At 39.8% G+C, this 23,526-nt stretch overlaps 2 protein-coding genes across 5 annotated transcripts in view; one reads left to right on the plus strand and one right to left on the minus strand.

Moving 5' to 3' along the window:
* LOC139454150 (zinc finger protein 888-like) overlaps positions 1–1,451 on the minus strand; it is a 31,133-nt gene extending 29,682 nt beyond the window's left edge. For all 4 annotated transcript variants that reach the window (XR_011652441.1, XR_011652442.1, XR_011652440.1 and 1 more), the window contains exons 1-2: positions 1,295–1,451; positions 79–177 (exon numbers count right to left, since the gene is read on the minus strand). Coding sequence is in view for 1 of the 4 variants with exons in the window: in XM_071235680.1 (XP_071091781.1) it covers positions 79–177; positions 1,295–1,379 (184 nt within the window). In the remaining 3 variants the exon portion in view is untranslated. The remainder of the gene's footprint in view (positions 1–78; positions 178–1,294) is intronic.
* A 295-nt stretch (positions 1,452–1,746) lies between these two features.
* Positions 1,747–21,665, plus strand: LOC139447573 (F-box only protein 15-like). The gene is made up of 15 exons (XM_071228980.1): positions 1,747–2,012; positions 2,559–2,645; positions 4,583–4,687; positions 6,023–6,130; positions 7,113–7,205; positions 8,434–8,643; positions 9,179–9,317; positions 10,078–10,160; positions 11,129–11,184; positions 12,251–12,349; positions 13,608–13,723; positions 14,662–14,723; positions 15,373–15,410; positions 19,533–19,618; positions 20,354–21,665. Exons 1-15 carry the CDS (start codon positions 1,831–1,833, stop codon positions 20,438–20,440), a joined length of 1,551 nt encoding a protein of 516 aa, XP_071085081.1. The 5' UTR covers positions 1,747–1,830; the 3' UTR covers positions 20,441–21,665.
* Positions 21,666–23,526: the final 1,861 nt, after the last annotated feature.

Raw genomic sequence — 23,526 nt, forward strand, 5'->3', positions numbered from 1 at the left:
AAAACACATTTTATATTATGATAACTGCCGCTTCACACCTATATTAGTTATATAACATAATTGAGCAATGACACTTACGATCTATCCTATGATTGAGATATTGAATGAGAAGAGGGAAGCTGGCATCACAGATTCCACATTGATGAGTGCTGATGCCAGCACGGGAAGATGACTTATCTGCAACAATTGATATATGTATTGTCATAACTACCAAATAATTATATACATGATATAATGTATTAGTACAGATACAGTTACATGATATGTTGAAAAAATTTATCACACAGTTTTTTGGAAGCAAAATATTGCAACTAATATGCATAAGAATAAAATTGTGTTTGTTTGTTTGTTGTTAAACGCCACACTCAGAAATATTCCAGCTATATGATGGCGGTCTGTAAATGATTGAGTCTGGACCAGACAATCCAGTGACTGACATCATGAGCATTGATCCACACAATTGGGACCGATGACATCCATCAACCAAGTCAGCGAGCCTGCATGACCACCCAATCCCGTTAGTCGCCACCTACGACAAGGATAGTAGACTTTTACAGCAAGCATGCGTTGCTGAAGATCTATTCTACCCCGGATCTTCACGGGTCCATAAGAATAAAAAATAGATGCAAATGATGTGTAGAGAGAGTCCCAAAGGATGCAAAAATATGTGGAAGTTTTGAAAGTTTTGAATGCCAGAAGACATGCATGTAAAGTTAACTGCCATGTATGTTCAGAGAAGAGACATAATTTCTTCCAAGGATCAATAAAGTTAAGTTTTAAACATGGACATTCACAAGTATCATTAGCACAAGATGATTCAGAACATGCATTATGAGCAGCTAGCTGCTATAGTCCATCAACTATCAATCATGATAATTAAAGATCCATTTTACAGGACAGTGCAGGTGTAACCACCAATGCCAAATTGAGTGTCATGTTCTTAGACAATTTGTTAATTTCACTCTCCTTTTTCTACATATCATTATCAATATAAGGGAATGAAAATATAAGGACTACGGGATACATGGGCTAATAAAATCCATATTTATCTAGATCGTAGGTAGACCATCTGTTTGCTAGCACCACGAAGGCTAAATCAACAATGTATGAGAAAATAAGTATTTCACATATCCTGACATGGTGTTCGTTAGAAGTATACTTCACTGTATATTATAATGCTAACACAACATTCTCTTACATGCCTTAGCAGTAACACACTGACTGGTTGCAGCTGCATTGGCTAGGAACTAGTAAAATTCTAAATAATTGTAAACGAGGCAACTAGGAAGCCTACTATTGCTTTCTTCGGTGTCGGGAATAATACTCTCTGAGTTCAGTTCTTCGCCGTTTTGATTAGACCCTTCACTTGACTCTTCCATTATCTATTGCTCAATTAATTTGGAAACGTATATCTAAATTTTACAAGATGTTGACATTTTATTATCCTTTTCTTGAAACTCTCTTGTTTAGGAGGCTGAAAACAGTTTGCGCATGCGCTAAATTGAGATACATTAACCGGACGATAACTATTAAAATAAATAAGCGACGTATGAAGGTTTCATTTTTATATTTTTCAATCGTAAATAATTCTAGCATATATAAATAACGTTTAGACGGTGAATGATTTCAAAGCTGTTGTAATTGCGTTGGTAACGACTCTATATCTTTGGTTTGATTTTCTGTCTCGTCTTTTACTACGACATTTCCGTATCCGGACAGTTTGTTTACATGGGTTACATCGACTGCTATGTTGCTACATCGGTGTCATTAGATGTTATATGCTAAACACGCCTTGTAAACCGACACATTTATATCCAACAGAAGGGAACTATGGCAAGCGCATCTAACCATAGACAACATCTCACTGGATACTTGGATAAACATAAAAATAAACAGCTCAACAACAATGATTCAAGTTCAGGGACTGGAAGTGGAAACGGTAGTTCCAGTAGCCAAAAAAACATGAATTCCGGAAGTGGTAAAACATCAACAAAACCAGTGGCAAATTCAAGGTAGGATATATGTGCATCTTTAGATTTAAAATTCACACTCTTCTAGCTCATGGCAAAATGTATAAGAATCATAGAATCACAAATAGACTAAATCAATTTAGGGCAAGAGGTCATTACATCCTTATATTGTCCATCTTAAGGACAGAACGTCTGTGGTTACCCCCAGTATATATGTTTTATATGAACCAAAAAAAACTATTCCTTCGTATTTACGACACATGCATTCGTCCTTTTGTCAATGTATCTGACTTGTAATTTGCGAACTGATATTGGTATCAAACATTCAGAACAGGATATATATGTACACACACACACACACACACACACACACACACACACACACACACACACACACACACACACACACACTTGGCTATAGAAGTGCAATAATCTTGGACGCCAAGTTAAACCCCATTTCACCTCACCTCACCATATATTATTGATACATATAGTCTGCCCGACAGGCCCCGTTATTGCATATCATTAGCAGCATGACTACAGGATATAGAAAAAAAACAAGGAATGTAAAATACCTTCCTTTTTCAGAGCAAGGGGAGGAAGAAATACCACTGCAGTCACTAACAGTCGAAGACGTCCTCCACCACTGATAAAAGGAAAGGCGACAATAGAACAGTAGGTCTTAACTGTCTTAACATTTCATATATTGTGTGTTGTTCCCACTCAAACACAAATAAACTTGTTCACACAATTTTGCTAGATCATACCGTGAAATACAGATGACTTATTTATCCTGGGGCTCCTCGGCACCATGAGTGACAGAGGGGTTTTAACGCCGCTTGTAACAGTATTCCAGTTATATCACTTGTCACTTATGTCAGCTAAATGTGGGAGGAAAGCCCAAAATGATGCAGGTCTCTGACGTTTACCACTTTGGTGAAACCTACAAGCACGGGTATGGTGCTGACAAACCTAGAAACATAATCAGAGTAAATCATGATTTAAACACATGTTCAAAACTTTCTGGCATGTCCGAGGGACGCAAATCTGCCCAGTGAATTGTGGCGCCTTACACGACAGAATCACCTTTGCCCCCTCCAGGGGTCCATGAGATATGCTGGTATTTGAGTAAAAACATCTGTTTTGATTGAATTGAAGCAAAATAAGATGTCATTTTGTTTATGGTTAGGTAAATTTAATTTGTTATTCCAGTTGATTGAATTGATAAGAGGACATATCAGAACTTGTGATCAACATACTTTTATATGTGGTTTTTTTTCTTAGGCAGCTAGAATAATCCCCATGTACTGGGTATACAAAATATAGATATATGTTTCATACATATGTTCCTGAAAGGTAACAATATACCTGTCAGTAGTATTATTGTGTGTACATACATGTACCTAAAGTTTTAAACATACTGAGAAAGTTCCATCATAATTATGAGAAAACTCATGAGAAAATAAAAACTAATTTCATTTTTTTAACAGTATTTGATATTTTATATTCACATGACCAGAAAAACATAGACACCTTTTTTGGCATACAAGGTCAATATGACAAATCTGACAACATATTGCACATGTTAGATAAATATAAGGTTATGGGCTAAAACCCAAGAGTAATCCCAAGTATAGCCCATGTTGTAGTACTGCTACTGCTAGGATCTCAATATAAATGTGACATAGGAATTCAGTTGACAGATATAATAATTCTTAAATAACAAAACCAAATCCATTATCTCGACACAAAAGAATGACTTCAGTAGTCATCAGTGATTGAAATAAAGGGGTCCTTGGTTTCTTGAGATTTGCTGATATAGTAACTGAATCTGAGAACCCTCTAAATCTTTACCATTAGAGATTGGGGTTAGGGCACGAATCCCCTTGACTTTCATGCTTAATTTCGACCACTGTCACCCCTACTTCGCCTGTTGGTTTTTTATCAACTTGACTACCCTACAAGTTGGAAGAACATAAAGACATGACTCTTTATGGAAAGCAACTTCCTTTTTCCTTTGTATCAATGTTTGGAGCTATTTCTCAGGTGAATAATGAGAAAGTGTATAATGTTATTTATATATCATGATATATATGATGATATGTTAACATAAGGTAAGATTAATGTAGAAAGACAACAATATGTAGACAAAAGCAATGAGATCATTATCTTGTTATCTTTGTTGTTATCCATAATAAAATGTCATGTACCATATTTGACGTAATAAGCGCCCGGGGCACTCTCCAAATTAGAAATAGGGGGCTCCTATTAGAATATCATTTTGGTGAAAAAAACAGAGTTGAAAGATAAATTTTATGGTTTATGCTGACAGCCTGAAATGTTTATGTATGACAAATATATTTTTCCAGAATTTAATTGCCCACAATTAAGGGTGCATATAACACACGAGTGCGTATTATACGCGAATAAATAAGTCTTGTGTACATTGATCAAACGGAAGGAGTGCTAATTGGGATTATTCACTAGCAAATATATTAGCAAATATTGCCGCGGGCGGTTATTAGAGAGGGACGCTTATTACGTCGAATACAGTATTCATCATGTTCATACCTAATTGATTATTTTAAAAACTTTGCAATTTTCTGTTTAAGTCTCCCATATGAGATTATGGTGGAGATATTTAGCTGTCTGGAAGCTCAGGATCTGCTGAAAGCTGCCTGTGTGTGCAAGAGATGGCACAATCAAGCCAATGACAAGTAAGACAGGCCATATATTCATCAGGGCGGGGAGATGGGAGACTTTATTTCCAGTAATTTGCACTGAGAAAAATTGTTTTGATTATGATAGGCTAATTCAAGCCTTCTTTCTTGTGAGTGCTTGCCAAGTTTCCTTTGGCAGTGTACCATATTATAATGTTCACAATGGCTTGAAAGGTCTCTCAATTTGATAAAACGACTTGAACATGCTGAAAAGGCATTGAAATTATCAAACGTGGTTAGATCAGAAATCAAAATTACTATTTCATTAATTATAGGTGATGACTACATCCTCTAGTATATTTGTTCTTATCTCGATTGATGAATAATATTGAAACACTGGCCTGTGGACATACAGTTTTATAGTATATTTGGGTGTACAAATAGCGCTGTTCTGAAAACTAAAGTGAGGTAGAATGTTGTAATCAGACTGTTTGTAAGAGCACTAGATCTCACATTTTAGCCTTTGAAAAGTGTGTATGATCATTGCCTATCAACAGGCCTTATATCTGGTGGTTCAAGTTTTGTGTGACTCAAGGAAAGTGAATGGCACACATCCTGTATAATGCCAGTGACATTACTAGAACAAGAAAGAGCAAGACCTCAGATAGTGTAGGATATATATGTATACTAACAGGGCTTGATTTAGCTTACATTGAACATGAAACCAGTGAAACCTATTATCAAAAATGCAACCTAATATTTATGTCTACATGTAAAAAAAAATCAAATTTGTGTCTGATTAACCCTGAGTTGTCCACACAACATCAATGTTTGAACAAACTCAATATCCCTAAGTTTTATTTACCATTATGGCATACTATATCACAAATCCCTGTGTTGTGTCAGTTTCAGGACACATGACACAGTCATCGGAGATCTGTGATTATGTTTACTTAGATTAGTTTATGCATCTGTGTTTCAACTTTTATGCATTTATGGGAAAGTGTGCAACCTGGTTTAGTCAGGTGCAACTAGATTTTCATGTCAACATGCACCTGGTCAGGTTAAATCAAGTTCCTTAAATCAAGCCAAGATTAACATATTTAGATTGAGATGGGTCTATTTTCTATTACTTGGTTTCCAGATTTATCTAAAAGCATACCTTGTATTTTCCTAAAGGTGTGATGAAGCAGGAAGAATGAAATGAAAGAAAATATTTTATTATATGACATGTCAAAGTGGTATTTCCTTTCCCCAAATGACCCACTTTAAAGGTTATTTTCATGACTAACAAACTCCCATACTGTTCTCAATTTTCTTATTGAGATTGATGCATAGATAAAAACGTCTTAACAATTTCGAGTATTGTGATGATTATTATTTTATTCTCAGCCTGCTGTGGGAGAAGATTTTCCGAACACATGGTGCCACATTGAACGATGACGGAGCCAAGCCTCTCCGACCTCCTCTGGAGTACTGGAAACAACTCTGTATAAAACGGTAGGAACATCGGAACTTGCTGCCCATACGTGGATCTGGGGGAGCAGGGGTGACATTCCCCATTTTGAAGCATACTCAACATTTATTTGTCTGGAAAATCAATGGTGATAAGTTGAGTGAGTGAGTTGAGTTAACGCTGGTTTTAACAGTATTCCAGTTACATAGCGGCAAGTCAGCTTAATGTGGGAGGAAAGCTCGAAGGGATCAAACCTAGAAACAAAATCGGGGCGAACCAGGATTTGAACCCACAATCATAGGTTTCTGGCATGCCCAAGGGACGCAACTCTGCACAGGGAATCGCGGCGCCTTAGACAACTGGGCCACTCGTGGCCCCTGGTGATACGTTGAGCTAATGGTAAACGTATAATGTATACACTATAATAAATTCATTTGGTGATACATTTTCAACAAAATTATGCAGTTACTGAACGTCAATTGCAAGATCACAAAACACACCCCCTTCAAATTTCAATGTAATTTTATATGTAGTGACTGGTGTGTTCTGAATGTGTTAAGGAATGCATCATTTATAATAATATAACACAGGCTTCTCTTGGCCAGCTGCATATTAAGTGATCATGAAAGATATGTTACTTTATGTGAGTATTTCTACCATGGAGATAGTTGCATGTGCCCAAAGCTGGCAGATCGTGTGTCATCGTCCACTGTGACAGTGTTCATGCTGTCACCCCCTGGTTTGCCTGGCCCCGACTCTGTTATTGCAATATATCTGTCTGTTACTGACTGGCACAAAACAATTTTCTTATATATTTGTTTGAGACAGATTATTTTTAGCTGCAATGTTTTCAAGAGATCATATAATTTGGAACATCCAGTTTGTCCAGCGAATGATTTAGATCTAGTTTCCTTTGTAAAAAAAATATTTTTTTCTGGCATTTTTGGGGAATGTTTTTTGTTTTTTAAATCCCCCAGAATATGAAATGGTCGACCCTTTTTATAATTTGTTTCCTCTGTGTTTCAGGTGCACAGAAAAACGAAACAAGACTTGTCTGAAGTTACTGAAAAAGATGCACCCCTACACTGGTCTGCCCAGATTCACAGAGAAAGCTCTGAGGTTAGTACATGGAGTATGGCAGTCTGTGTTTCAGTAATTACATGTTTATCTGCCACCAAAAGCCTGCCAGTTTGGACAAGAGACTGACAGAAACCTTTCTCAAATGCTATATTGTAGGATAGCTGACCTTATTTACACCTGCACTGCCAAACATGCATTGTCAATACTTCATGGGTTTGAATTCACTGTCCCTCAGTCACATGAGGAAATTTGGCCAATATGAGCTGTAGTTGCCATTTTTAATTAGACAGCTGCTCTCAAATCACCATTATTTCTCATGCAAATTACGCCTCAGCCTTACGGCAATCTGCTCTACACATTGCATTAGTTTCGGACAATGGTTGAACTCATGCACAGAGTAGGGCTCATGTGACTTCCGTGAGGTATATACAGCCTCATTCCAGTTCCTGACTTAACATAGACACATGTCACTATTGCCCAACATTTCAGGTATATTCTCTGGTGATGGTAGTATGTACCAGCCAGGATGTAATAACAATGCTAAACATGTTACATGTAGCCAACAGGGCATCTTCTCGAGGCAAGTGCGTCCGCTAGCTTATATCAAAGCCTAAGTTTCTACCCTTGCTACATCAAGGCCACATTTCTTGGCTGAATTCTGGCGCATAGATCATTAGTTGTACCACTTGTAATGAAAACGCGACATCCAATCAGATCGCTGTTCTTATCTCAGATGGCTTCACAATGATGGCAACTACAATAGGCGACAACCTAGTCGATCAGATAATGAAAGCATTTGTGATTTCATCCCTGACAGATAAACACAGCCAATCGTGGAGGGGTTTAAAAGATGAAATAAACGTATTCGTGTCAACAAAGACAGACAGCGGTAAATCATGGATGTTGATTTTGTGAAACGTTCTCTGAAATGACTATTGATATGTGCAATAGTCCAATCATATTTAGCACAGGAAAGTGGGATTGATGTGGCAAGGGTGGAAACATGACTTTGATAAAAAGGCTAGTGGAGGCTCATGCCTCATGCCTCATCAGCGCTTTATGCTTTGTGTGTAAGTTGGGTTTTGTATGAGTGTTTCTTAATTCTCATTCCTTTTTCACTCCTTACGATGTAGAAAAGTATAAATGTTATTTTTTGTGTGTAATAATAGTTTAGTTTAGTTTCCAGAGAAAGCGCAATATATATTCAACCTGTTTCAGAACCAATGACATATTTGTGGGAATTATACAGAATTTCCTTTCATTGTAGAAGTGCAGGAGTGTGGTTCCAGCTTTGTTTGATTGACAGCGATGGAAAAGAGCACACCAGTATGACGTGTGATGTATTCCACCACAGCATGTCAATAGCAGTACGCTGGTATAGCCTCACCAATGTCCCCCTGGCTAGAATCAAGCAACTCAAAGTCTTCTCTTGCAATCCACTGTTCTTTGATGAAAAAGGTCATGCAGTCCGGACTGGGTAAGAAAACAGCTGGTGTTGGGAAGATAGGGTGTGGTTATTGACTCTGTAGACATAGATCAACACTAATTTTGTATGGAGAGCAAGGTTAAACATGTTTACATTTTCAACCAAAATCGAGAAGTGTGTTATCCAAATTATAATTCTAAATGCAAGAAATACCAGAAAGAAAAGAAACTTTGGGATACTTTATATCGAAACACAATAGTGTAGTTATGTATAAAATGAATTCAATGACATCGGGCATGAGAAAGACCATGTGCAGCATGCAGACAACTGAAGTCATGACATGTAAGATTGAACACCCTTTCATCACCTGCCCCGGTGACACACTAGGGATGCATATTAAAAGGATGTTTGCACAATTGAGCTGTAAAAACTAGGTATTACAATTCAAATGTAAAGCCTCAAAGCAGTTCTCGCTTGAAAGTAGTACTCTCACAATGTCACTATGAGATAGCAAGATGTGTGTATCTACAATTCTAAATCAGGCGTTGTATGATATCACTTGACCGCCACTTGTATATTTCTGCAGCCCCTACCAGAGGTCACTGATGTCCAGCACTGATCTCAAGTGGAGTGTTTTTGTGAAGGACACCACACCCGTGGCAGCCAATGACACTATCGTGTTGTACAGTGTGCCTGCATCAGACCTCCTTGTCGCCACATGGAAGGTAGGGCTTTCATCAACCTCTACTGCTGAATTTCTGATGGATGAAATTATGAATGATATTTTCCCTTTTGTCTTGGTAAGATTTGTATATCCCAGCTAATTCTACAAGATTCTGCAATGAGATTTTAGAATCTTGTCTTCCCATTAGTCCACATGTGATATCAAATCTACATGATATCAGGAGTTTACTGATGACCTCATCACCACTAGAGAAAACATTTTTTTAAATCACCTGTTTCAGTTACCAAGTCTAAAAGACAATTTGAAATACAGAGGCTGCTTACTCATGTTAATAAACTGTGATATACTGTGTTGTGGGTCTGGAATATTTAAGGCAAATGTGGCAATACATTTGAGACAGAAAGCTTTGCAAACAGTAACTAACAGAGGGTCTCATAGTGAAGTGATTTAAGTATTACGGTAAAAAGTTTGGTTTAGATGTATGAAAGCAAAAATACATGGTTAAATGGATCCCTGAAATTGGCAATTCAAATTATAGACTCAACAGATGCCTAAGATCTCATTACTTCTATGCTGGTAGAATTAAGATAAACCACCTGTGTTTAAGAATTAGAGGTTTCAAAGTATGATTGAAAACCCCTAAATATTTCAAAATTGAAACCATATGTTATTGTGGTTGGTTAAAAATGAATTTACAGGTATCAAATCTGCATTCCTCTCAATGGAATACACAGTAGGTTTATCTCCTCAGTAAATCATGTCTTTATTTGTCTTCATTAAATTGTTAACCTTTTCCACAGGCAGATGGTGAGTTGACGTTTGTTGCCGTCGGTTACCACCATCTACAGTTGGTACACAGATGCTTGCTAGGCACCACCACCAGGTACAGTACATTTCTTGGTGAAATAATTCATCTGTTAATTTGATGATGAAAGAATTTAGAAATAAGATTGCTGAACCTCTTTGTGTTGAGAACTGGTTCACACGTGTCCAGAAATTATGTAGTTGATGCATGAAAGTGCTTGCGAAATAACACTTCAGGCATTGCGTATTGCACTGCAGTGAACCTCGCTGGTACTAGGGTTCAAATAGGTCCTAATCACTCTGTTGCTGGTCATAAGAGGCGACTAAATTGAGCCCTTATAAAGAACTGGGTTAGAAGACCTGTCTTTAGCAACCCATGCTTGTTCTATGAGGCGACCTACAAGGTGGTCAGACTCGCTTGGTTGATTTATGTCATCATATCCCAACTGCTTAGATCAATGCTCATGTCAATCAGTGGATTGTCTGGTCCAGACTTGACTGTTTACCTACCACCGTGACATTGCTGGAATATTGCTGAGTGCGGCGTTAAACAACAAATACATAAACTACATTGAATCAGGTTGTGTGTCTGTCATGGTTGATTGCATGTCAGTGTTCCCCATAGTGTTATCACTGGCCCAGACAGTCTTCTATAGGCTGATAGCTGGAATATTGCTGACTTCCAACATGACAGACAGACAAACAAACAAACAAACAAACAAACAAACAAACAAACAACACACTGATTCAACATTCTCTCTATTCTGCAAACAGAACGTCATATCATCATTAGTGATATTGTACTCTTTGTTATGGATTTTACAATCACATTTTCTTAAACCTGAAGCAAAATAATTTTCTGGAACAAATTATTCTTTGCAAATCACCAACAAATGGCCACAGCGGACCTGTGTGTTCTCTGGATAGTGTTCTCTACCATTTGATAATTTATGATGATTACTTTCATCTCACCACCTGCATATTACTGATTACATCAAGGAATACTTTCATCTAAGATATTAGCATGTTTGTGACTTGTTTTCACAGTGCATTTCCACTGCCGGTTCACACTCCTGTACCAGATGATATTGACCCTAGTTATGGTAAGTGTGATGAAAGTAGACAGAAAGTGCATATTAGTTTCGCTTTATGTTTGTGTAAGTGAGTGAGTGAGTATTGTTTTACGCCGCTTTTAGCAATATTCCAGCAATATCACGGCGAGGAACACCAGAAATGGGCTTCACACATTGTACCCATGTCGGGAATCGAACCCAGGTCTTCGGCGTGACGAGCAAATGCTTCAACCACTAGGCTACCCTACCGCCTCTCCTTCAAGGGACAAGAAAATATTTAAGTTAAATTTCTATGGCCTATGAGTTTTTGCGTACCAACTGTACCCGGAATCATGATGCTATGAGCTGCAGTACTTGTGTTGACGTGGAATTCATAATGGAGAAATCATGACAATCTGTTGAAGTAGAATCAACAAGCCCTGATTCAGCAGAATCGAGTGATTTCAACGACCTGTGCCATGTTATGGTTGCGATAATATTCCTCTTGAATTTGGCATGATTACCTATAGTTTTACACATCCAGAATGGCCAGTGAATTTCTGGCACAGAATTAACTGCAACATTAATAGCGTGACAAACACAATCAAAGAGAATCTCACCCGAAAAGTCTCTGAGCTTTTCCACTTTTATCAGCGAGTGTTGATAAATTTGATATCAAATGACACAAGGGTGAGATTCTATTTACCATCCAATGTCATTCTTCGTACTTTTCATGCTTTTTCAGTTTGTAGACAGTAATAAACAGTGTCATAAGTGTAAAATGTACTGCAAACAGCTTCAGTAGCAGAGCCATTAGTGATGTCATTTGATTGTGATGTCATGGTAACCAATGACGTCACAATGGTCTGCAAAGTATTGTGATGCAATTTCATTGCAGCGACATCTACACTGTAGATATTGCTTGATCTCGCCCAAGCGATATCTCCTGTGGGAGCCAGTTTTGGATGATAAATGATGAGAATGAACTCCACATTCACTGCATCACACTCCTCCGCAGTCATCTGTTCAGTGGCAATGTATTCTTCCATAGCCTGTGCAATGCATTTGTGTACAGACATCTCTCTTAGTTGATACCAGTAATATTGTGGTTGACTAGGTCTCCATGACTACCGGTGTACCGTGGACGTCCGCAACATGAGAAGCTCGCTGTGGACACAACAGTTTCAGGGCCTGCACTGCAGGAAGCAAGACATTGGTGAGTGCAGCAAGGCGTCCTCCATCTGCAGGCTGTGACATAAAATTGTGCAGGGATCAAAATATCTTGTATACGGGTAATCATGGTATCCGGGTCGGGTGGGTACTAGAACTCTATGGTTACACTACAAGTCACTAATGTTTGCATTTCTTTCTGACCATGCACCCATTCCTTCTGACCTATCATATGGTTGAATAAATATATAACTTAAGTCAACTTCAGTGTGTAGCAGGGCATGGAGTCATTCCACAGATGACATCCTTACCTTGTCAGCTTGCTGACGGGGTTAACCTCTTTGGTCATGTGGACAAGGCGTTCGACCTCTGCTCAGAAGGAGCGTGGTCCGAATCCAATCACGGGACTTGGACATTTTATGGCCGCTACATTGGCGCCCAACGTGGGGCTGAGCACGTTCATATTAAATTTGAGCAAAATAAGCCTCAGTACCCTACTGTGCGGCCCGGGACGTGCCTTGTGTTGACGGTGGAGTATGTAGCAGGGCGTGGAGTCATCCCACAGATGACATCCTTACCTTGTCAGCTTGCTGACATGGTTAACCTCTTTGGTCATGTGGACAAGGCGTCTGACCCCTGCTCAGAAGGTCCGTGGTTCGAATCCCATCACGGGACTCGGAAATTTTATGGTCGCTACATATGCATGACCAGATCGTTTAATACATGTATCTAAATACGTTTTGCAAGTGATGTGGTAAAAAAAAAATCCCAATCAGACTTTTTGTATGTCTTGAGACCTACAGTGGGTACCCGGGTAGGGTCGGGTAATAGGGGGGTTGGTACCCAGGTAGTAAATTTGGTAGTAAAGATATAGATTCAACTTCAATATATGCCTGATCAAATTGTTTTATATGTGTACATGTTTCTGAATAGTTCTTGCCAGGGCTCCGGTCAAATAATACACAATTGGACATTTTGTACATCTTGACAGCAGGTACGCGGGTAGGGTTGGGTAATAGAGGGCCTGGGTACCTTGGTAGTATATGTGGACTCGTCCCAGCCCTATTACCCAGTGTATTTTATCTCCATTTTGTTAAGATAAATATTGTCCCATTCATGACCATTATGTCTCTGAAATAGCTGTCAGTTACCTCAAATAACAGGACCAAGAGAAATTCTGCTCAGTCAGAGATGAAAGCAATTGATCCAAAACGATTCATGTTTAGCGAATGGATCTAGGGTAGAATGCAGGTATAACATACTGGATAATTCCGGATGAGACAGTAGTGGCCGCCATGTTTCAGGTGAGGGCTACGCCTACTTCCGCCTGATCAGGAAGGACCACACAGGGGACCACGTCATAATCCCCAAACAGTTCAGTCTCCCTTGGAAAACTGATCTCTTCAAAGGCATCATCAGGGTAACTAAACAGTCACAGGTGTCTGTGTCCTTCTCAGTTATGAGTATAGCATTAAGTACAACCGTTAACACTGTACAAGAGTTGATGTCATTGTTGTCAAATTGTGTAAATGTGTAATTGAAACATCAATGATGGTAAATAAATATTATTTTGGTTATTATATTTTAGGGGGGGATTCTTATGAGGTTTTCGTCAAAGTGAGCTGATGTTACAGCCTGTTTGTCTGGCATTATCTGTAATCATCTTCTCCTCAGAAGCCACTGGTCCAAATATGACAGCTAGATTGGAATAGCTATATGTGTCCACTGTGCAACCATTTCTGCATAATATATAAAACTGTTGTGTTCTTAAATTCTCTCAAAATTTTCTCACAATCATTTTTGGCTCTGTAAACATCTTCTCTGAAATCACGAGGAAGCTGAACTTTTTCATTCATTCATGGTAAAGACTGCCTCAGTGGTCTAGTGGATAGAGCATCTGCCAGGAGAGCAGGAAGTTCGGTGGTTCGATCCCCTGGTTCGTCATACCAAAAGATGTTAAAAGATGGTACTTGTTGTTACCCTGCCTCGTGCCTCTTGGCATAAATTGAATAAGACAAGGATTGGTTGGCTTAGAGTCAGTTTACTGTGTCTGAGTAGGGTATCCATGTTAAACTGAGGCATGGTATCTAAGACGACCCCCCTGTACAAGCCTTTAAAATCGATGCTAATTTATATACCCCGTCTATAAAGTGAATCTGAATGAAGCACGTCACAAGCGCATACACAATCCCTACATTTGCAAAAAAAAGCGTGTTTGTCTTCTGCAGAAAAAAATTACAAGCAAAAATGTGATGCTAAACCCCATTTCACCTCACCTCTTACTATGAATTTTGAATCAGTCATTCCTCTTTATTGTGTGCTGGTGATATGCACTACATGAAGAGATGTCTTTTACAGAACGTTTCATGGTTGGATCTAACGCTTCTAGACGAGAGGGAAACGGTGTTTTGGTCATTCAGGTAGGTGATTCATCATATCTTTGTGCATGATTCGAAATCTCTTTTAGCTAAGCAGAGTTAAATCCATAATGGCATGTTTGAGGAATGTTCCTAGTGCTACACAAGCTCACTTACAATCGTGATGATTTTAATATGTGACAATGTTGATAATATGATTTTGTTCGTTTATTTGTTGTTTAACCTAGCAATATTCCAGCTATTTGACGGTGCTCTGTAAATAATCATGTCTGGACATGGTATTGACATGGGATACAATGACATGCATCAACTAAGTCAGTGAGCCTGACCACACGATCCCGTAAGTCGCCTCTTAGGACAGGCATAGTCGCCTGTTACTGCAAGCATGGGTTGCTGAAGACCTATTCATATGAACATGCTTAATGTACTGTATGATTCCTGACCATTTCCGTGGTCTAGTGGTAAAGCATCTACCCAGAGAGCAGAAGGTCGGTAGTTCAATCACTGGTCATGTCATACCAAAAGGCGTTAAAATATGGCGCTTGTTGTCACCCTGTTTATTTATTAATATTTAACTAAGTTATAATAATGTTTGATAAACATGATAGAAAGTATGATTTACTGTATGTTTTATTTGTTAATATAAAATTATGTAACTGATACACTAAGTAAGATGTCTTTTTTCTTATAGTTCACCATTAACAGCACAGACAAAAGAAAAGACAAAAAGTAAGTATGATTTTGTTGTTGTAAAGTGGGTATATCATTCTCATTCTCAATTATTTGTTAAGTGTTAGAGGGGATCGGAGGAACATGTATTAGTAACAGCAGTATATACCGTCTGCCTGTCCAGTGATGGGTTGGTACATCACATACTCTCATTGCACTCTGGCTGTCCAGTGATGGGTTGGTACAACACATACTCTCATTGCACTCTGGCTGTCCAGTGATGGGTTGGTACATCACATACTCTCATTGCACTCTGGCTGTCCAGTGATGGGTTGGTACATCACATACTCTCATTACACTCTGGCTGTCCAGTGATGGGTTGGTACATCACATACTCTCATTGCACTCTGGCTGTCCAGTGATGGGTTGGTACATCACATACTCTCATTAGACTCTGGCTGTCCAGTGATGAGTTGGTACATCACATACTCTCATTAGACTCTGGCTGTCCAGTGATGGGTTGGTACATCACATACTCTCATTGCACTCTGGCTGTCCAGTGATGAGTTGGTACATCACATACTCTCATTAGACTCTGGCTGTCCAGTGATGGGTTGGTACATCACATACTCTCATTGCACTCTGGCTGTCCAGTGATGGGTTGGTACATCACATACTCTCATTGCACTCTGGCTGTCCAGTGATGGGTTGGTACATCACATACTCTCATTGCACTCTGGCTGTCCAGTGATGGGTTGGTACATCACATACTCTCATTGCACTCTGGCTGTCCAGTGTTGGGTTGGTACATCACATACTCTCATTGCACTCTGGCTGTCCAGTGATGGGTTGGTACATCATATACTCTCATTGCACTCTGGCTGTCCAGTGATGGGTTGGTACAACACATACTCTCATTGCACTCTGGCTGTCCAGTGATGGGTTGGTACATCACATACTCTCATTGCACTCTGGCTGTCCAGTGATGGGTTGGTACATCACATACTCTCATTGCACTCTGGCTGTCCAGTGATGGGTTGGTACATCACATACTCTCATTGCACTCTGGCTGTCCAGTGATGGGTTGGTACAACACATACTCTCATTTCATTCTGGCTGTCCAGTGTTGGGTTGGTACATCACATACTCTCATTGCACTCTGGCTGTCCAGTGTTGGGTTGGTACATCACATACTCTCATTGCACTCTGGCTGTCCAGTGATGGGTTGGTACATCACATACTCTCATTGCACTCTGGCTGTCCAGTGTTGGGTTGGTACATCACATACTCTCATTGCACTCTGGCTGTCCAGTGATGGGTTGGTACATCACATACTCTCATTGCACTCTGGCTGTCCAGTGATGGGTTGGTACATCACATACTCTCATTGCACTCTGGCTGTCCAGTGATGGGTTGGTACATCACATACTCTCATTGCACTCTGGCTGTCCAGTGATGGGTTGGTACATCACATACTCTCATTACACTCTGGCTGTCCAGTGATGGGTTGGTACATCACATACTCTCATTGCACTCTGGCTGTCCAGTGTTGGGTTGGTACATCACATACTCTCATTGCACTCTGGCTGTCCAGTGATGGGTTGGTACATCACATACTCTCATTGCACTCTGGCTGTCCAGTGATGGGTTGGTACATCACATACTCTCATTGCACTCTGGCTGTCCAGTGATGGGTTGGTACAACACATACTCTCATTTCATTCTGGCTGTCCAGTGTTGGGTTGGTACATCACATACTCTCATTGCACTCTGGCTGTCCAGTGTTGGGTTGGTACATCACATACTCTCATTGCACTCTGGCTGTCCAGTGATGGGTTGGTACATCACATACTCTCATTGCACTCTGGCTGTCCAGTGTTGGGTTGGTACATCACATACTCTCATTGCACTCTGGCTGTCCAGTGATGGGTTGGTACATCACATACTCTCATTGCACTCTGGCTGTCCAGTGATGGGTTGGTACATCACATACTCTCATTGCACTCTGGCTGTCCAGTGATGGGTTGGTACATCACATACTCTCATTGCACTCTGGCTGTCCAGTGATGGGTTGGTACATCACATACTCAGTGCACTCTGGCTGTCCAGTGATGGGTTGGTACATCACATACTCTCATTGCACTCTGGCTGTCCAGTGATGGGTTGGTACATCACATACTCTCATTACACTCTGGCTGTCCAGTGATGGGTTGGTACATCACATACTCTCATTGCACTCTGGCTGTCCAGTGATGGGTTGGTACATCACATACTCTCATTACACTCTGGCTGTCCAGTGATGGGTTGGTACATCACATACTCTCATTGCACTCTGGCTGTCCAGTGATGGGTTGGTACATCACATACTCTCATTGCACTCTGGCTGTCCAGTGTTGGGTTGGTACATCACATACTCTCATTGCACTCTGGCTGTCCAGTGTTGGGTTGGTACATCACATACTCTCATTGCATTCTGGCTGTCCAGTGATGGGTTGGTACATCACATACTCTCATTGCACTCTGGCTGTCCAGTGATGGGTTGGTACATCACATACTCTCATTGCACTCTGGCTGTCCAGTGATGGGTTGGTACATCACATACTCTCATTGCACTCTGGCTGTCCAGTGATGAGTTGGTACATCACATACTCTCATTGCACTCTGGCTGTCCAGTGATGGGTTGGTACAACACATACTCAGTGCACTCTGGCTGTCCAGTGATGGCTTGGTACATCACATACTCTCATTGCACTCTAGGTGTCCAGTGATGGGTTGGTACATCACATACTCTCATTGCATTCTGGCTGTCCAGTGATGGGTTGGTACATCACATACTCTCATTGCACTCTGGCTGTCCAGTGATGGGTTGGTACATCACATACTCTCATTGCACTCTGGCTGTCCAGTGATGGGTTGGTACATCACATACTCTCATTGCACTCTGGCTGTCCAGTGATGAGTTGGTACATCACATACTCTCATTGCACTCTGGCTGTCCAGTGATGGGTTGGTACAACACATACTCAGTGCACTCTGGCTGTCCAGTGATGGCTTGGTACATCACATACTCTCATTGCACTCTGGCTGTCCAGTGATGGGTTGGTACATCACATACTCTCATTGCACTCTGGCTGTCCAGTGATGAGTTGGTACATCACATACTCTCATTGCACTCTGGCTGTCCAGTGATGGGTTGGTACATCACATACTCTCATTGCACTCTGGCTGTACAAGGCACCCATACTGTAATATACTGTAAATCATGAAATCAGTGCATCTCCAAAAGAATGCGACCGCTGATCTGTAGCCAAAAATGCGACACCCCCCTCCTTTTAAGAGGTTTACAGGAGAATCCTCACCTTAATCCATCCTTACATTAATCCAGTCACACACCAAGTAGCACCGCTTAATAGCGCTAAGTAGGGTACTTCCGCTAAAACAATACATGCGCGCTGGCTCGTGTCGGCCTTTGACGCAGTCGCAAAGAACAAAGACACTGTGTTACGTTGGTGGCGTCTGTCTGGACTTGCAGGTGTGATCAGTTATGACATGAATGAGTAGAACTCTTGTCTTGACCCCAGCAGTGACAATTCACAGGATGTAATTTGTGTTTGAATGACATATTGTTTATATACTTGTTACAAGTGCTACTTAATAAACAGTGATGTGGAATGCATAGTTGTTTGTTTTCAGCATATGTCTAAGTTGGTATTTCTGCTATCAGAAATGTCTTATTGTTGATATAAATACGATGTTTAATAATACGAGCAAAGACCACTTGCAAAGACCACTAATTCATGCTCGCGTTAATTTCAAGATTGACAGAATACAGAATGTGTGACGGTACATTTTGTGATTAAAAAGGTACAGTTGTGGGAAAGGGCAAGGCTTCTCTTCACCTGATTGTTCTCAACAACTGTTTCTTTTGTATTCAAATAAAATGATGTCATGAGTCCTCCATGTGTCTAAAACAGCTAAATACTCAAGTTCCACAATTAGCATATTTATGTATGAAATGTAAAAGTTTATACAAACTTTTTCAACTCAAGGCCCACGATCCCACAGCCCAGGTGTTTGTGTGAGTGGATGTACATGCACACTGAGGCATGGACGTATCAAGTGTCAGGCTGGTGTACATTATTAAGTTTTTTGCTGTGCTCTAATGAATAATTTGTTTTGTAGATGTTGACTTTGTTTACAATGGGGAGGATCACTTGACTGCCATGTTCACTGGAGAGAAGGGACAAGTACATGTTGAACTGAATCAGGTATGTTGTCATCCAGTATTGTCGGGTATTATATTTTCATTCTGTTATGATAAATATCCAAGATCAGGGTTAGAAGTGGTCTTCAGCAAGCCATGCTCATCATAAGAGGTGAATAACAGGATCAGGTGGTCAGGCCAACTGACTTGGTTGGCATGTCATTGCCTAGATCGATGCTGATGATGTCAATCAGTAGATTACCTGGTACAGACTACTGTCATATAGCTGGATACTGCTGTGTGCTGCGTTGAAAAAGAAGCAATATTATAAATACCCTGGAACCGCTGGCCACCATAGCTTCATGTTGGAAGTAATGTCTCAGTCTTTCGTGACGCTAACTGTGTGAGATTTCTCAGTTTGCTATACACGCCACTAATTAGTGGTAGATGGGCTTGTCGGGGATCAGATATCAGTTTGCTATATATGTTAGTTTGCTGTAGAGAGTTTGAAATTTTATTTGATAATAAATAGGAGTTAAATCGGGGATTTTTTAACAGTTTGTTGTATCCGTTTGTTGTATCCGTTTGGTCGCTCTATCCATGTTTGTTATATGCGTGTTCTACTGTTACTGTGTTTACAGAAATGTACACTGGCTGAAGGTGTAGTACACAAGTGTAACTCAGCTGACCACTGTGATAACATGATGTGGCTTGTGTGTTGAATAGTGCTGATATGTACTCAGTCCACAGGGCTTACAGCTGAGGGCATGCAATGAGATGGGACTGTTTCTTGTTACAGATGGATGATGATCGCACGTTCGTGTCTTGCCTAGAAGTGAGGGTTGCGCTGGCAGCAATAAATGAGTGGTTTGAGACCTGTTACTGAACAAGGTTGTCATGGCAACACTGCAATTGTTGCAAATGCTTGTCATACTTTATCATAAAATGGTTGCAAACTTTCACTGGAAAATGTTTATTGACACAATGAGTTTTAATGTCATTATGTTTCATGTAAATAGAAAGGTGTATTTTTGAAAGATTAAAGCAAGATTCACTATGTCTGGACTAGTTGGTCAAGACTTGCAGGATTTCCGGATGTGTAGGTCCAGATAGGCAGGGTTTCCAGACGAGTGGGTCCAGACAGGCAAGGTTTCCAGGCTAGTGGGTCCAGACTGGCAGGGTTTCCTCACTGGTGGGTCCAGACAGGTAAGGTTTCCAGGCTAGTGGGTCCAGACTGGCAGGGTTTCCAGAGTAGCAGGTGAAAGACCGGAAGGGTTTCCTAAATTGTGGGCCCAGACTAGCAGGTTTTTGGACAAGCAGGTCCAGACTGCCCAGTTTCTGTCATCAAGTCATCAAGTAATTATTTTAGTTTCATCTGAAAACATGTACGATATCAGTTATTAGCCATTTGTATATAGCTTTCAGGTTACCACAATGTCACATGACCATATCACATAGTGATATGCATCCATATAAAAATTTGCATAAGAAATCAAAGAGAACAAAAATCAATTAAATATAGTATCACTTATACATGTACTTTTTGTGTTTCAATGGTGTGTCTGTGTATAATTGTAGATTTTCACAATATTGCATTTTGAAATCTATCCAATAATGGGAGAAAGTGTTACCATGGTTACAGATCATCTAAAACTGATATCACTGTTAGGACATGCTGATGAATACAATGACCTCAGCACCAGGAACAATTAGATCCAGCAAGGCAATCCTGCTTCGTTCATGAGGGGAGAAGGGGGATGTTGAGTGGTGGCTCAGTTTACCTGTAGGTATATAGTCCATTTGATACTCTGTGATACATTTTCCGATTAACTTTGAATGTTAATAGATGCATGTTTATAACCTTGACAACTGATATATGGTAGTTGCCATGATTACATGACATTCCCTTTGTCACTTAACACTTATTATTGTACATTACATTGTCATAATTACAATTGTTATGAAATATATATTCCAGAATTGTTTTTTGAAATTGAGTTGAAATTGCATAAGCATTATTTCAGCCATAAAGCGACTATTTGAAAGTGAATTTAGAGAATGAAATGTATAGTGGGTTATGTTGTATCCTCCGTCCACAACCTGTGTATATTTCTGACAGATGTTAACATTGTTAAGTTTATAATAAACAGTTTAAGCGTTGTTGTCGTCTTTATTCTGTCTCCATGCCAGGATGCTGAAGGTACAGAAGCTCACCTTCTGACCTTTCATCAAGTGCTCAACTCTTAGTGAGAATATTGTCAAGGGTTTTGTCTCAAGCCTCAGTGACTATCATTTTGTTTGCAAAGGATTTTAGACTTGTTTTCCCCACGACATAAAATGACGGGGGGATATAGCCATCAGTATGTCTGTCCGTCCGTCTGTCCATCTGTAATCATTGTGTGTGTGGAGCACATTTCCTAAACCATACAACCTCGCTTCACAAAACTTGGTACACTTACCAATCAGGCTCAGTAGTAGTGCCTTTTGCTATTTAGAGATTTTTAGAATTTCATATTTTTGTCGTTTCCATGGAAATATGATGAACTTAGGAAATTTGAGGGTACTGCTCTTGTCCAGAGCATATTTCCTAAACCGTACAACCTAGCTTCTAAAACTTGGAAACTTAACAATCAGGCTCAGTGGAGTGCCTTTTGCTATTTAGAGTTTTTAGAATTTTATATTTTTGTCGTTTCCATGGAAATATGATGAACTTAGGAAATTTGAGGATAGTGCTCTTGTCCGGACCATATCTCCTGAACCATACGACTTAGCTTCTCAAAAGTTTTTACACCTATCACGCAGGTTATGTAGTGGTGCCTTTGCTATTAACAGATTTTTCTTTTTTTTTCTTTTTTCAATTTACATTGAAAATTGATGGATTCATATGCGAATCTGCGAAGTTATTGTTATTACAATTTCATGCGATCATCAGAAGGTGAGCTACATGAACCAATATTTAATAACCCTCATTATATTTCTGGTTTTGGCATCAAGGAAAGAGATTTCCTTGCCAATCTAAATACATTTGAAGGTACACACAGTTTACCGACATCCCACGTCGGGGGGATATGTCATCTTCGGATGACTCTTGTTTCTTATTGTATTGATATTTTTTTATAAGCTTTTCATGTTAGTATTGTGTTAGGTTTGTGAGCGGCAATGTGCAACTATTACGCTATGATGTCATGTTCCCCAGCATCAGAAGTGACGGAAGTGTACCTCGTGTTAGTTACGAGTACATCATCGTTCAAACCAGACATGTTTTGTTGGATGTTTCTCCCAGTTCAGGTGCAGGTCGTACAGGGCACAAGCATGATATACAGGACTACAAACACACTACAATTATTATGATTTCAATATGGCAGTTGAATTAATTATAGAAGGATATTGTATATAATCTGTATATACGTGGCAGGGAGAGAGCCTAATCTGTAAGTGTAACAGAGCCCCTGTGTCTGTTGTTTGAGGATAAAGGGCTGTAATCAAAAAATGGATGCAGCTTTTTACAGTCTAACCTTAAGAAAAGTAAATTAACAAACAAATAACAAGGAGACACATTTATCTCAATGTCACATAATATACTCTGAAATCTTACATAGGAATTCTTTGAGCAAAGAGAGCTCAAAATATACTACCAACAAAGAATAAGGGAACCTTCCAAAATAAAGGAACTGATGATTTGAATGTAGCTATCGTTGAGGTGTTCATTTCTACGGTGGCCCATGCCCGCCACTGGTGAGATCATTTTTCACTGTATGCCTCTATATTTTATCTGGCGGCCGCCAGATACTTCCACTGGTCAGATAAAAAATAGAAATTTACAGGGGAAAATGAAAAGTATTTGGCGGCCGCCAGACAAAATATAGAGGCATACAGTGAAAAATGATCTCACCAGTGGCGGGTATGGGCCACCGTACGTTTCCAATACCGTGGCGTTGCACCTTAACACATCTAATCACAATAAAATTTCAC

The sequence above is a fragment of the Haliotis cracherodii genome, unplaced genomic scaffold (assembly GCF_022045235.1).
Source record: "Haliotis cracherodii isolate W230 unplaced genomic scaffold, xgHalCrac1.p SCAF_10, whole genome shotgun sequence".
Taxonomy (NCBI): domain Eukaryota; kingdom Metazoa; phylum Mollusca; class Gastropoda; order Lepetellida; family Haliotidae; genus Haliotis; species Haliotis cracherodii.

What these genes read in the sequence shown, in the direction of transcription:
- LOC139447573 (XM_071228980.1), top strand. Translation starts at nt 1,831, where the DNA reads ATGGCAAGCGCATCTAACCATAGACAACATCTCACTGGATACTTGGAT. An exon ending in TTCACAGAGAAAGCTCTGAG is followed by an intron (nt 7,206 to 8,433) that starts GTTAGTACATGG and finishes CTTTCATTGTAG; the next exon opens with AAGTGCAGGAGTGTGGTTCC. An exon ending in TCTTCAAAGGCATCATCAGG is followed by an intron (nt 13,724 to 14,661) that starts GTAACTAAACAG and finishes TGTCTTTTACAG; the next exon opens with AACGTTTCATGGTTGGATCT.